Source organism: Taeniopygia guttata, chromosome Z (assembly GCF_048771995.1).
Source record: "Taeniopygia guttata chromosome Z, bTaeGut7.mat, whole genome shotgun sequence".
In the NCBI taxonomy this organism is placed as follows: Eukaryota; Metazoa; Chordata; class Aves; order Passeriformes; family Estrildidae; genus Taeniopygia; species Taeniopygia guttata.
Genome location: NC_133063.1, coordinates 65,680,950 through 65,696,866, shown reverse-complemented (window position 1 = coordinate 65,696,866; position 15,917 = coordinate 65,680,950). Strand labels below are relative to the sequence as shown.

Here is a 15,917-nt window from a genome sequence, read left to right as displayed (position 1 = left end):
AGAGCTATGAGACAAACTATTCAATGCATGCTTTATTGAAACTTTTTTAGGGTTAATCCTTGAAATGATGTGCCCACTGTTTCATTCTGGGATGTGCACTTGCAGTAAACAGTATTTACCACTAAACTTCACCATATTTGTTTAACATCACAGGTGTTCATACTTGACAGTCCAGCATATTTTTGCCATCTTTGAAAAGAGTTGCCCCTTAAAATTATTGTACTTGGTGTACTATTAACTGAGAATTGACACCAGGACTATTTGAGGGTGGTTCTTGGCTTAAACTTGGTAGTGCAGTCTGTTCTGAAAGCAAGTGTCTTGTCTAAGCTTGAAGTGATTTCCTAAACAGAATATGTGGGACTACAGCCTCAACCAGGTCAGGCTGACTCAATGGGCTGTGTGCCCTCCACCCCCAAGCTGTGTTATGGGCCAGCTCAAACATTTTGCAGGAGATGCAAGAACACATTTGATTTTAATATTTGCTCTTTCATGTATATAGGACATTATTAACTCTGGATTTGAATGCTACATAAACAACAGCTTCATCAAAGATCTTCTTAATATCTGCCTTATCATTGCAATGGCTATAGCTCTTATCCTGAACTGAGGTTTACAGCGGATTGACCTATGGTAAAAATTTTCCATTCTCCATCTTGGCATGCCCCAGGATTTATGCAGTATCAGAATTAGTCTGTGTTGTCTTAGCTTTCAGTTCCAAGTTTGTCCTTTTTCTTCTTCTTGATGCATATCAACACAAAGCTCCAACTCGGTACCTCTGTACATACTATGTTTTTATTATTTTTTTAGTGCCATTATTTTAGAAATGGACTTTATATCAAATGTGTCATGCCATACTGAAAGGGAATAGGCTTGGAATGCTTTCATTTATGATGTGTTCCCATGAGATTGTAGGCCCCTATGCCTGCATCCTGTGCAGGATGTCAGAATAGAAGAAACAATGATTGAGCTTTATTTCCATACCTTTTACTAAAATGCATGCCTGAAGTCTTTCTCTATAGTCTTTCTCTATAGTCTTTCAAATCAAACTTCAATCTCAGTGTTGAATGTCACGCAAGCTACACTGAAAACTGTTTGGGAAAGAATAGAATTATGCACAGAGTGCTTTGCTTGGCCAGCAGTGCTCCCAGGTGAATTGGCACCAGAGAAATGCTGAGCTGTATCCGAAACATATATTTGACATCTGAAGTAATAATATTTTGCAGAGAAAGTCATTGGCTGTTTATTGTTTTGCTAATCTTTTGCTGTTAGAAGGCCTGAAGATAGATGGGTACTCTAAGCATGATGGTTTAAATATAGCTTTAGGGTATGTCCTGATTCAAGTCTGAAATTAACACCATTGCACTTAAAGCATGTGGGATGACTTGTGCTGTCAAATACAACACTGCTCTGGCCAGGAAGGAGCTACTTAGCAAATGATTTCCTATTATATTCCTGTTGAATGTAATTACCTCTTGCTTTTCTCTCACTGAAACATCAATACTTGAGGTATTGATTGGGCAAAAAGGCCAGGATGAAGTTAGTGGCAGAACTAGAACTGGAACTTCTGGTTCTGACCTGAAAAATACAAAGGCATAGATTCCATTATTTGCACAATTTTTTTTTTTTTTTGAAAGCAGATTTGGATTTGTTCCTGCACCAAATGAGATTAGAACAGCTTGATTTGAATTAAGATGCTAACAGTGATTCTTCTTCATAAATAGCAGTGCTTAAAGATATTTTTCTCTGAAAAATTTAGTTTTCAAATTATCTTTGCAAAAAGATCACTGCTATATTTTAGACAAACTATCTCTCTAGAAGCTGGACTGCTCAAAACATTGTTTTCCTAGGAAGCAGCAGAATAACAAGCATATTGTAAAAGAAAAAACATGCTATTTTCAGATCTGTTTTTCACAGCATGTTATGCAGGAGCTAATAATAAAACAAGTCCTGGGAACATCTGCCTGATGCAGTTCTGTGTGGGTGATGCTTTCTATTGGAAGGAGTTTTATCTAGGAACTGCTCTTTCTCCTTTGTTTTCCCTTTGCTCCTGATGCCTTGAATTCAGTTTTCTTAACCACGAGGACCCCTGCTTTTGACTTTGTGGGTTTTCTGAGGTTCAAGTTGCACAACAAAAGTGTTAAGCAATCTGTTTCAAGTAAAATTATATGTTAATTCAGGGAAGTGTCTTTGTGATCTCTGCAAGACTCGAAGAACATTTTCAGCACCATCTGGTGGTTAATAAGTTTATCCAAACAAAGGAGTAGAGGAAATACCACACATGGTTCAACATCCTTCTGGAAGTGCTGAAGAACAACAAAAAAAATTCTTTAATGTTCATAGCACTCTTTCTTCTTGTATCTTTTTCTTGTGGTGACCCAAAAAAAAGAGTCAGCACCATCAGCTGCTGATTTCCATAACAGTTTTCATGACACCCAGCATTTTAGGCAGGATTCACTCAGAAAGACTGGAAGGCAGACCAGGGTGACAGAGGAACCCGATTCATTACTGTAGTCTTCTAAAGTCTATGTAAATTTTTGCCTCTGAAAAACCTTATTTATATTTTAGACAGATTTGAAATATAAGAATGGTATCAGCAATGGTTTTGAGAGGCTGTAAAGGCAGGTTGACCTACCTGAGATTCTTTGTTGTGTTGTGTTCATCCAGATGGGGGCAGGACAGAGGAGTAGCTGTGGCAGCATGGAAGATAAATGCTGATTCCATGTGCTCAAAATACATAAAACAGCTACAAAATACATGCTTTGAAATCTCATCCCATAATATGCTAGCAGCAAAAAATCTCCTCTGCAAGAAAACACAGAAGGGAAATATGCTTCTCTAGAAACAAAACCCCTAAAACACAAAGCACATTTGCAATGAATGATGTTGGGGTGAAGTAAGTTTGAAAAGGGGTGAAAAATAATCCTTTTGGAAGAATGTGTTATTTAAGTATGGTTTTAAAAACCTATCTCTTTTTAGTCTTTCTTAATTAACTCACCTGTTTACTGAATTTCACTGATAAATTATAGAAACATCAGTCCTATGTAGATAAATACATGCCTTGTGTTTGGAAGCTACTGAGAAAATTTGTATGAATTCAGCTGTTTTATTCAGATAGCACACCAGAGCTCTAGGAATGAGTGAAGGTATTTTACATGCTATATAGAAATTAAAGTATTAGTTCTTGGTTAATACATTAAATCAACTTTCTTCATTTTCCAAGAATAAAATAGCTAATGACACAAATATTTTGAGACGGTGTTGGGTGGACTTACAGGTCCTTGTTCTTCTACCCTTAGTAAAAAGTGTGTCAGTGATTTATGTGTTCTTCTGTTAATTATAGGGATGTAACTGACGCAAGTAAAACCAGAACTTAGATCCAAAGATATAAGCAGTGCTAAAACGCTTTCAGATCTTGATCTTTCCCCTGGTACTAGCTTTTGCATTTCTTTACCTGTCTTTCACTGAGGTTTTCTTCTTGTTTATACATCCCCTGTGACCTGAGATACACTGACAGTGCCTCTCTCTTAGAGATGCTTCTTGGAAATAAAAGATTTCTCTTTCTGTAAGACTTAAAAATACAGCATAAAGAAAATTGTAGTGTCAATTCATTCTGTATTGCCACACCTAAGACAAAGGGTTAAAGGACAAGCTTCATAAAAGTGCTTTTCTTTTGTACAGAAAGCAAACTTCTCAACCACATGCAGAACTTTAAACCCTAATTTTCTTCTTTGCAGTTTATATCTCTTCAAGCTAGGACTAGCTCCACAGATTCAGGACCTTCTGGGAAAAGTTGACTTCACAGGTAAAAAGATGCTTATAATCATATGTTAGATTTTTTTTTTACACTGCAAATTTGCTAGCATTGTACATATTTTCTATTATGGCCTCTCTCCTCTGACAACATTGTTACAAGCACTGCTACAAATTAAACAGGTGGAAGGCTGCTATTTTTAATGATTATCGGTCTCAGAGGGACGGGAGGAAGGGAGTATTCATTGAATATTTTTTGTATCTTAGAGTCCTTCAAAACAGAGAGGAAAACTGCTCAGAAGCCCTGGTCAGAAGCACTTTCAGAAACATTTTTGTAGGTATGGTGAAATTGTCATGCTTCTGTTCTGACAATATTTCTTTTTTTTTTTTTTTTTTTTTTTTTCTGAACAGAGGAAGAAATCAGCAACATGCGAAAGGAGTTAGAGAAATATGGTATCCAGATGCCATCTTTCAGTAAAATTGGTGGGATTCTGGCCAGTGAATTATCAGTGGACGAAGCTGCCTGTAAGTGTGACTCTTGTTCTGTTCTCTAACAAGTTCTTTGACAGAATGCTAACAATATATTTTCTGTGCTCTCATTCACTTCTTCTGCCACCTCTTAAGGGCTAGAAAGGAAAGCCAACAAGTTTTCACTACCACATTGCTTCATTGTGACAAGGCCTCTTCAAAATTTGCAGTCTGAATTTTTTTTGGTATCTCCATTGACCCATAAGAAGTGCTACCAAAAGCAAAGATTTCTCACAATATTTTGAATAGGTTTAATGTTTTCTGGTAGGTAGTGCTCCTCTAGAATAATGAATTGACCCCTGTGCATGCCTCTGCACCATATGAGTACAATGAAGACAGCCATGGGAAATTGATGCCTTCTCTGTTCCTCCTCTTTTTATTTTTTGCCTTTTGCAGTTTTCCTAAAACACCAATGGGTAGTTGCATAGTAGAACCCTGCAGGAGGGTAGGCCCTGATGGACAGTTAGGGTTCTTTTGAGTCTATCTTGAACAGCTTCCACTCAAAACCAAAGTAAATGTTTTTTTCTGCTGCTCTCTCATGCCTATTCATGTGTAAGTCTGGGTATTTTTCTCTATAACAGTCTTTTTTTTTTTTTTTTTCCTGTGAAATGAAGTGATACATTACCAAAAAAATTACTTGAATTTAAATGACATGAAATCAAGTGTGTTCACTTAAATCAATGCTTGAGCTCTAGTTTTTTTAAGATCCTAGTCTTTTCAGAAGGGTAAACTGAAGAACAGAAGGGTTGTCTGTGCTACTTTATTCAACGCTGCAAAGTGGCAAGCTGATTCATGATACTACTTAACATGCTGAAATTTTCAGAGCCTAACTTAAAACACACTTGATATTGATTCACATTGTCTGTTGTATATTTTGAAGCCCGCTTAATATGTGCATACTTCACCAAAGGTAGATCTTAAAATCCTATCTTTTGAAGTAGCAGGAGTTTTTTAGCAGATTTTTAGATATTTAGTGACTACCAAGTACTTTTTCAAGGGAGCTCCCTCCACTGAAGATTAAAGGGCTTCTTCCCCTGAAGATGAAACATGCTTCACTGAAAGCTTTATTATAGTGTGTAAGGCTTCCTTTAACTTGTGAAGTGTTTCAGTCTTAGAAAAGCAGGGTTTCCTGATGCTGATTCTGTCCCTCTGAGCAAGGATTGTGCTGTAGATAACGTGTTCTGCCCCACGACAGGAAACATCTGCTATGGGAACACTCACATACTAGTGAGGTTGGATAATGGAGATCCTGCCAAAGGAAGGGGTCTGCCATCCTTCTTCCTAAGTGGAGTATGCAAAAGGAGATACAAGTGGAACAACTGCTGAGGACTCCTACTCTGCTGTCAGCAATAGTACAAATCAGCATGGGAAGAATAAGTTGAGGTGCTTTCACAGACAGCTTATTCTGCAAGGAAACCTCTCCTATTCCAAGCTTCCAGCCTGCTCTTTTAAGTCAATCAGGCTTCTCATTATTTTCCTTGGTTCACATCTACCAATATCTGTTTGATTCTCTCCTAATCTCGACCATATCTTGGCTGCTTTTTGCTAGCTCCATTTAGGAGCTAGCTCCACCCTTCCTATGTGTTTTGTTATATGAGGATGTTTGGATTATATATGTGTCTAAGGATAGTTTTCTTAGTCCCTTGGAGTGGATATGGATGTATACAGAACCACAGACTGCCTCAAGGAGGAAGGGACCCATGTGGACAATTGAGTCCAAGTTTCTGATCTGCACAGGATTACCTAAAACTAAATCATAAAGCTAAGAGCATTGCATAGATGCTTCTTGAGCTCTGTCAGGTTTGATGCCGTGACCATTTCCCTGGGGAGCCTGTTCCAATGACTTACCACCCTCTCAATGAAAAACCTTCTCCTCACATTCAATGTGAACTTTGTCTTTTCACAAAGTTCAGTGACAAATGAAACCAGTGTGCTTCTCTGCTTTTATTTCCTCCACCATGCTAGCTGCTTCTACTGCCCAGCTGTATTTTGCTGAGCTAGAGTGAAACAATTTTAGAACAACCTTCTGGCATGATCTCAGTGCTAAGCAATTGATTATCCACCAACAGCTATGTAAATTCCAGTAGCTGCTATCTCTGAGGTTGTATAGCTTCACTTCCTCCTTCATTTGCCCCTGTTGAGTGTTCAGTGATATGTCTGACTTCTCTAAGTTTGTACTTTTTTTCCTAAAACCTCAAATCTGAAGCATCTCTGCTTTCTGTCTTTTAGAATCAGATATTTAAACCTTCAGTTAAACTTAATCCAAATAACCTTTTTTTACTGTCATGCTTTTCTCACTTTAGCAGCACCATGCAGGGCCAAGTAGAAAGTAAGTATTGACAAAATAAAAAAAGATGGTCATTGTGTTTTCCCTTCACATGTCTCCTTAGTGGCATGAAAGTAAATCCTAGGCAGGCTGCTGTGCTGATAAATGGGGAGCTGCAATGTTCCTCCTTTGGGATATGATCTAAATACACATTTTTCAGAAATTTTACATTTTGTGTAGTAAAGTCTGTAAAACACTTGAGATTAATGTGCCACCAGACAGGCATTGAGGTCCCTGTGGCATGAAGGTCCAGATAAAGTGCAGCTCTAGTGCAAGGCCTTCATCTAGACTGATCTTAGGGCCAAATGTGTTCAGGGAGTAACTGTGAGGGGTGTGTTAGATTCTACTCTACATCTAATTCAGCTATAAGTGGTTTTGAATTTCTACACTCACACAAATTTACTGTGTGAAAAAGCACGAGCTTTTGTAACTTTTATTTATTGGAGTCAACCAATTAAGTGGTTTTTTTCTCTTTCTTAACACTTAAGCTGATCAGTGGCTGTGGTGAGTCCTATGGCACTCTTTTCCCTTTTTCCTGTGTTTTTGAGGACCCTGCAAAGCCTGCTGGATTTTTTTTTTTTTTTTTTTTTTTCTCTAAAGTCTGCTGTCTTGTGGCTTTGCAGGTGACAGGAGGAGGGACTGTTACATGTGCCTAGGGGCTCAAGGAGATCCTGATGTGCAAGGAACCATCTCAGGGAGGCTCAAATGTAATGTGCAGGGCTGCATCCTGCCTGCGGGCTGAAAGGTCTTAAATGTGTTTTTGTAGAGGACAAGGTTAATGGAGCTTCAATTTCCTTATTTTTGTGCCTCATCTCTCAGATATACTCAGTTTAGACAGTACTTTTATATGGACACAAACACACAGCTTTAAGGTAAAAACTACGAAAAATGCTTTCAATTCCTACATGTAATTACCTTCTAAATAAAATAGGACTTGAATGATAAAATGTAACTCATGTTTTATTTTCTGTCAGTAAAATCTTGACCATATCATGGTTTAATCCCAGCCAGCAGCCAAGCCCCATGCAGCCCTTCACTCACTCTCCAGCCAGCAAGATCAAAAGGGTAAAAAAAAAGCTGGAGAGCTCACGAACTGAGAAAAAGGCAGTTTAATAGGGAAAGCAAAGGCCACACACAACAGGCAAAGCAAACCAAGGAATTAATTCAGTGCTTCCCATGAGCAGACAGGTGTTCAGCCATCTCGAGAAGATCTGGGCCCCATCACATATGATGGGGACTTGGAAGACAAACTCCATTACCCCAAACGTCCACCGCTTCCTTCTCCTCCCCACTTTATACACTGAGCTTGGTGCCACATGGTCTGGAGTATCCCTTTGCTCAGCTGGGGTCACCTGTCCTGGCTCTGTCTCCTCCCAACCTGCCAAGCACCCCCACTCCCCTCCCCAGTGTGGCAGTACCAGAAGCAGAAAAGGCCTTGGCTCTGTGCAAGCTCTGCTCAGCAATAACAAAAACATCTCTATATTATCAATCCTGAGTTCCGCACAAATCCAAAACACAGCCCCACAGCAGCCACTGAGAAGAAAATTAACCCTACCCCAGCTGAAACCAGCACACCCCTGTTTGGGGGAAGGGTGAACATGGAACAGACAGCAATGTGCCACCTTTGAGTAAACATGAAGTTCTGCAATTTAGAGGAAACATGGAGTGGAATGTTCAAATCTGTAAATTATTGAATAAATTAAACAGTCCTTTCAAATAAATCAGAAGAAACAGTGACAGCTTTTGACTTTTTTTGCTTCCTGAAGCTTAGGACTGTGCTTTCAATTTTAGTGCATGCAGCTGTAATAGCAATCAACGAAGCTGTCGAGAAGGGGATAGCCGAGCAAACCATTGTGACTCTGAGGAACCCAAATGCAATGTTGCTCAGCGTGGATGAGGAACTGGCGCAGGATTATCAGAATGAACTCTTTGACGCTAAAAGAAAGAAACAATCAAATGCAAGACTCAAGGTAGTGGTGTTTTATTTGCACTCCTTGTACGCATGTTTCTTCATGTTTCTTGTCATGCTATAGCATTGCTATTGCTCTAAAAATTAACTTTATTTTTAAAATTTGTACAATTGGGAAGAAACCATCACTTTTAAGATAACTAAGAGAAATAATGGTAATGAAATAAGCTAAAAGCCAATTTTATAAGAATATGATTACTGTGAGTATGATGCAGCTTAACTTTGCCCAAAGGCTAAATATACCAGAAGACTAAATAGTCAAAGAACTAGTTTTCTTCCATTAATTGCTTTAGGAAAAACAAATCTACTGCTTAAAAAGTTTTAAACACAATATTACCTTTGAGTATAAAGTATAATCTCTGCCACGTATATTTAATGTGAAATTATTTGCTGTGTTTTTTTATATGAGAGCTAATCATCTCTATGACAAAGTGCTAATTTCTTCAGTTCACTTAGTCAACAAATTGCTTTACAAATATGTTCAGTAAATGCTTCAGCTGATTCAGTTTTAATGACTTTGGCTAATAGCTTTTCTCTCTGCAAACTGTTTTGTGTGAACTAGCAACAATTTTTTTTCCTTAGAATGGCACAATTTCTGATGAAGAGAGAGATGTCTATGAGGAATTGCTGACACAAGCTGAGATTCAAGGCAATATCAATAAAATAAACAGTAAGCTATTCTGGATCCTTGTGGAAATAAGCACAAAATACGTGGTCTCCCAGATTCCAGCCGAACACTACTTGAGTCCACCTGAACAAACAAAATATTTCTGTGGAAACTTGTAAAATATGCACAGTGGCTAATACCTGTCTACAACTGGTTTTGTCATGCTTTTCTTTCTCTACTAATCTTTGTGGGGTGGGGGTCTAATTTCTGTTCGTGGTTTTTGCTGTAAGGATTCCTCAGGTCAGAATCAAATCATTTATTGCCTGCTCTGTTTCTTTATGTTCTTTCTGTGTGCAGAATACTGTAAATTTTGACCCCCTCTTCTATATAGACCCAAAATTAATTAATAAGCTTTTGCTTAGCTGTGGTTGAACTGTTTCCACCCAGGCTCACACAGAGCCAGAGACTCCCTTTGGTGGGCATGAAAGAGGTAATTCTCTGCTAGATAAAGACTGCCACCCTAGCTGGCCTTTACAAAAAGTGAGATGCTGACAGCAATGGACTTCTTTTCCTCAGGAAAGCTGTATTTGCTGTTTATAGGCATTGTTTTCATTTCAGTTCACATAGCTTTAGTCCAAGTGAATGAGGCTATTGACCGGCAAGATGAAGGGGCACTGATGGCAGGCTTGAACCACCCTGCTCTGAGCCTACTTGAAGTTCTGCCGCAAAATTCCTCATGGTACCTATTGCAATTGAGTGATTCTAAAGAACAGAAAATGCAGGTAATCGAACAGGTACTACATGTCAGTTTGCACTTTTTAGCTGGTTTTAATCCAGACAGAAATTGTCTTTACTCTGCCTTTCTGCATCATTTATAAAAAGTTTTATAAAGATTTGAGGATAAGTGATGTATTAATCAATACCAAAGAGCTGCATTTGCTCTAAAGAGCATGGTATCCTTGTATTTACTAACTAAGATATAAGAAAAAATTTATGGTATAACATGCAGCCCCTAATATTTTGTTTACAAAATGAGTTATAACTTGAGTACACATAAAAGTAATATGAATCATTGACATTAAAATAAGGTGCCAATTGGGTTTTAAGAAGAAAATTTATTAATTTAAGTAAGATGAAAATCACAGGAAAAGATTAATGCTGTGTTTACTGAGCTTTGTATTTGATGCACAGGTGATAGTACAAACAAATTCCAGTGTACCATCACCAGACTTTATCCCTTATCTCCCATCAAACAATAGCATAATTAAACCTTGTTTTTCTGATCTGTTAGCTAGCAGGCATTCCACATATGCTCGACAAAAGTGAAATACAGAAAGAAGTTAGTGTTGCCAATGCGGAAGCTGAGGCTCACAAGCTTAGTGAGTAACTGTTTTAATACTCTTTACCATCACTACTTAATTATGTTAAGATGATTGAGTCCCCCATTTCTTGCACATAAATTAGGTTTCTCCAACTGAAACCATAGGTATTGCATTTTACTCTCATAATCTTTCTTCTCAGTGTCACAATTGCCAAGTCAGAAATCTGTGCTGCATTGGATGTACTCTCATTGAGATAACTGATTTGAGCTACTGGCAAGCACAGCAGCAAAAATCTGAAAGCTTGATGGCTTGAACAAATATTTATCAGTGTAGTATTAATTCTCACGTGGGAGCAATGACCATACTTGTAGAATTAAGATGCAGGAATATTTTTCACATTGCAGAGAAAAAAAATCTCACTTTTAGACACATGTTATCTAAATCAAACATATTCTTAGCTGGTTAAGAATGCTACACATCACAAGTTATAGTTTGTAAAAAAATATAGTTAAAGGGGATCTAAATTTGCAGTGCATGTGTTGCTGCTTTTGACTGGAAACTTCTTTGCTAGGAAGCTAATCTTTGGTTGATCTGCTGTCATTTCATACTGCATCTGGGCATGGCTGTTTTGTCTCTGGTACTGTATTCAATGCTTTGAGATCCAGGCTGATTGCTTTTGTGATGTGCCTTAAAGGCTATAAAGGCTATGAGGTCAGCGTATATCAGAAGATAGATTTGACTTTATACCTTAAATGTTAGCCTGTTTCACAGTAGTTACCCATGGTGAGAAGTACTTTCTCTGAAAGAGTTACCTCTTGATAGAGGAAAGGAAGAAGAAAATGTCGTGTGTAAAAAGCATTAACAGCAATCTGGAGAGTAACTTAGTTCTTCTGTTTGACTTTAGAAGAAAAAAAATAGTGGCATTTGTTACAGGACTGTGAGCAGTGTAAAATATGTTTTGTGATTTGCATGCTGGGTTTCAAAACTAGAAGTCAGTAGCTTGGTTATTGGCTGCAGAACTAGTCTAGTCTGTTTATAGACCTTGACTCCTTTCCTCTTTACTTTATTCTTTAAAAAGGAATGCATGCATGCTGCAGCTGTGAGAGCCTTTCCTGATTTCTAACTTTAGGTATAGCCCTGTCTTCAGGGACAACGTGGTCCCATATGATTATGCTTCAGAGAAAACTAAATGAGAGGCAGGGTGTTTTTTCTTAGGTGGGCCTGGCCAAAAGGTTTTCAAAGACTTTGTTCTGTAAAATAAGCTCTGAGTGTTGCTGTATACACAAACTGTGGATGGTGTCTTCTGCACAAGTCTTGTCTCAGATTTGAGCAATCAGTGCTAACTAAAAATGTTCCCTGGGTGACAGTATACAGAAAAACCATATGATAAAGCGGAGGAGTGGGGTTTATTGATGGAAAAGGCATTTGCATAATTGCTATTCTTCAAGTGGTCACATGTGCTCTAACCTTCAAGGCTGCTTCCCTTTCTGCCTGGCCAGAGTGGTGTTTTGCACAGTGTGTTCCTGGGTGTGTCCTGGCCTGGGTTTCTTCAGAGATGGCTCCTCCAGGTGTGCAATTATGGTGGCAGTGACTAAGCTGAGGGATGTTGTAATGCTTCTGCAGCTGCCCAAGTGGGAAGTGTTTTTCAGCATTTTTCTGCTAGATTTTAAACCCCTGACAATGTCAGTCCAGCAAAAAGCAAAACAGGCAAGTTGTTGAGGTACTGAAAAGGTTTCCACTCATACCTTTATATTCCTCTCTTTGTGGCCTGTTTAAATTAAAATCTGAGCTGTAGCAGAGGGATTAATTTCTAGATGGCAGTGCCTGTAAGGACTGATCTTCCACACTGGGAGAAAAGCAAACGGGTGTGGGCATGCAGAGGAAGTTCTAGAAACTATAGCATGTGGTTTTTCAGCAGTTCAGCTACTAATTTTCTGGCAGAAAATCCCACCCCTCTAATACATTTGGCTGATTTCCACCAGGCCTCCTGAAATAGAAACTAATAATATTGTTGGTACTTCAGGTACAGACCTGTTTTAGCTAGCTCAATTAGATCCTGCCAAAGGAAGAGGTGAGAGAGGAAAAGTGGTGCAGAAGGAAGGGAGCGCTTGGGGTGAAGCAAGACTGAGGTGCTGGAGCTGACATGTGCATCAATACCTGCTGCAAGCACATCCAGGAGAAGTTAGATCTTTCTCTGTGCGAGGGTGTGGTCAGCTCCTTGTTTTGTGTTAGAGGTGCAATAAGCAGTCTCTCGTTTCTAAAAGCCCAGAAATTTTAAAGTCCTCCAGTCAATTATTTGCTCAATACCTTTGAGCACAGACAGTTTTTGCAACATTCTGCAGTCATGTCATTTCACAAAAATGTTTTTTTCTCTTGTGACAGAAAATTATATTCTTTGTAATAACCTAGTTGTCATCTATATGGCATGAAGAGCAAACAGCAAATGAAAATTAATAAGCTTTTTTCCCTGCTGTTCTTTAGAACTCATAGCTGTTGACAATATCAATACAGCAATTCGTAACTGTGATCCTAGTAAAACACTGGTTGCACTGCTGAAACCCGAGGCACAGCTGCCTATTGTTCACTCATTTGCTGCTGCTGTCTATCAGACTGAGCTGTTCAACCTCCAACAACAGAATGCTGTGGTAAGAGTGAAAAGCTTACAACTTGCTTATTGAAGTTGTGTAGTCAGACCATGAAAGAGTACAAACATAGCATGTTGTTGTGTAAAATCAGACATAATTCTCTTGCCATGGTGTTATGTATTGCATTAATCATTTTGGTTAAAAAGGCAGTATTTAATTGCAGAGTTTGTTTCTTGCCACACTTCAGTCTGGCTGAGCTCTGGTGTTGTAACAAATCAATGGACTTTTTTAAATTGTTGCATGCTCTTAATGAGAACTAACTCTGGGTTATATATTGTGTAGAAAAGTAATCCCCTGTTATGAGTAGGATCAGAAGAGATGACATTGTGGGGCAAAAGAAGGAAAGGCAGACTGGATGGAACATAGAAATGCACTGAGCTCCACCACCACAGTTGTGCCAGTCTGGCATGCCTGTGACTAGGAAACTTTCCAGGCTTCTTAAATCAAGCCCATATCCTCGATGGTATCTCGAGTGTGTAACTCAAATCTATACACTGCTTATTTAGCTTCCTGACTGCAGTACATTATTGTCCTACAGAACTACCTGGCACATGATGAACTGTCTATTGCAGTAGAAATGTTGTCAGCTGTTGTGTTGCTAAACCAGACCTTGGAAAATAAGGACATCCTAATGATAAAAAATCATCTCAGAGACCCGTGCCTTGGCTTCAATAATCTGGAAGAGGAAAACTTGCAACGGTAAAGGTTCATTTTGTCTTGTCTGGATGAGACTTGGCAACTTCTGAAAAAAATAAGTAGGCTTTTTTTTTTTTTTTTTTTTTTTTGGGGTGGTCTGTCCTGTATTGTGGCCGTGAAGTTGAAAGAGCTGCAAGATAAACATCTGTGGTTTAAATTAATAAGGGACAGTGACAATTTCTGTGCTAGTTGAATCTAAATATAAGCAATAACACAATCTTGAAGGCTATAGACGTGAATTGCAGGGAAAATATCCTCAGAAAGCAAACATGACCATCTTACACTAAAACATGAAACAGCTATAGCTGGAAACTTAATCACTAACCATTCTGCAATTCTGAAAGATGGTCTTTGGAATGAGATAGTGTTTAATGCCTCAAGGTCCAGGTGATCTCTTGAGCCATGGCCAAATCCATTTTTGCTTGCTAGAAAAGTGAATAAAATGCTGTTGCATACACATACGTTCAACATCACATTGTAGCCTTCACTTGGCTGCCAGCTGCTTGCCCTGTCACTTGCCTGACTTACCACAGGTGTGCTGTTACTGCAGTTGCTCTCTTGTCTATCAATAAAAGATCAGGCAACACGAGAGACCTGTGCCTCCAGCATGCAAGGCAGAGCGTGGGAATGTGGACCAATTCCTGTCTCTTGGCAGAGGCAGTGGAAACTTCCACATGCTTCTGGAAGGCATTAGTAGGCAAAAGGGACCACAGAAGCTGAAGATCTTCGCTGTAGTGTCAGGGGACACAAATCTGAGAGTGGCCTTTGCTGGGTGTCTCAAAGCCAGAAGGAAGGCAGTCAGATTAAGAGTGCAGTGTTTTGATCAGAGAGAGAAGAATGGCATAAAATGGAGTAAAACTATTCTGCTACTTTGCCTCTGCAGATGTGAGATGGTGCTTGTGAGAAATAAAAGCGATGTTATAAATATGCAGAAATGGCCCCAAAGTGTCCCAAGTGCAGCATTTCTAGTGATGTTACTGACCCATTTGTTAGATTACACCATCAGTGAACACAGATGAAACAGCAGGAATTACTTGGACTTGACAACTAAGTAGAATTTTATTAAGCCATTATGTTAACCTGTGCTGCCAACAACCATATGTTGAATATCGCAGGAAGCTTTGACTTGCACAATACCAGTAGAGCTAGAAAAACTTTATTGAGGGAGATGCTGTCCAATGTCTTTCTATCAGAAGAGATGGACTTGTTTAGAATGTGTTTTCTGGAAGAGACAATTTAGGAGAAATATGTCATAGGTCTCCAAAACTGTGCATGTTGTGGAGAAGGCTAACAGAATCAGTTACTAGCTTCTAGTAGCTAATTGCTTGGGGATTTTTGAGAATTTAATAAAGTAAATATTGGACTCTATCAAATATAAAGTTTAATTTTTTTAAAAGAAGCTGTCATCTCACAGAACCCGTAGTGGGGCTAATTCCTCAATAATACATAAGGTTTTAAAATAGAGCAGGTAAATTAATGGAGTGTAGCCTTGTTTGCAACAATTAAAGTGATACACAGTCTCCAGCTCCAGAAACCCTTAAACACAGGCTACTAGATGCTGGAATGACAGATTAGGAAATTATGAATCTCTCTTTTTTTTTTTTTTTTTTCTGCCAGGCATTCATTCCTCAGGCTTCTGATGGAAATAGAAGATTTTATCTGACATACTGTAGCAATTCTATGCTTGATTTGGGAGTATGAAAATTATTTAACTTATATACAACTTACATGAATTTGCACTACTGTGAAGGTTTCCAGCTCATTTGATCCATGAGCTTTCTAGGAAGACTAGACGCAGGCTACAGAGCCTGTGCTTGGAGGATCTTGGGTTGTGGGAAGAGAGGCATAATTTTTTTTTTTTTAGTCCCTTGCCCACGGTTCATCATCTTCCTCATGGAGATAGTAGGACATCTGCTGCTACTACCTGATATAACTGACTGAAATTCTGGTCTTTGAATTAGTGTCAAGAAGACAATAATAGTTTCCTAAAGCGAGAAGCTGACTGTAATTTTCCCCACATTTATCTGTTGCACCATACAGAAGTTGTATGTATGTGTATGTATTGCCATCATGC

The 15,917-nt window shown here is 38.7% G+C and overlaps 1 protein-coding gene across 10 annotated transcripts in view; it reads left to right on the top strand.

Annotated features, from left to right (window-relative positions):
- The window catches only part of IQGAP2 (IQ motif containing GTPase activating protein 2), a 123,890-nt gene that overhangs the window by 68,650 nt on the left and 39,323 nt on the right, over nt 1–15,917 (top strand). For 2 of the 10 annotated variants that reach the window (XM_072922708.1, XM_072922711.1), the window contains 8 exons: nt 3,735–3,802; nt 4,162–4,275; nt 8,396–8,577; nt 9,156–9,243; nt 9,799–9,974; nt 10,472–10,559; nt 12,984–13,147; nt 13,686–13,846. In XM_072922708.1, the coding sequence (XP_072778809.1) occupies nt 3,735–3,802; nt 4,162–4,275; nt 8,396–8,577; nt 9,156–9,243; nt 9,799–9,974; nt 10,472–10,559; nt 12,984–13,147; nt 13,686–13,846 (1,041 nt within the window). The remainder of the gene's footprint in view (nt 1–3,734; nt 3,803–4,161; nt 4,276–8,395; nt 8,578–9,155; nt 9,244–9,798; nt 9,975–10,471; nt 10,560–12,983; nt 13,148–13,685; nt 13,847–15,917) is intronic. The other 8 variants (XM_041711097.2, XM_072922707.1, XM_041711096.2 and 5 more) reach the window with 8 other exon arrangements.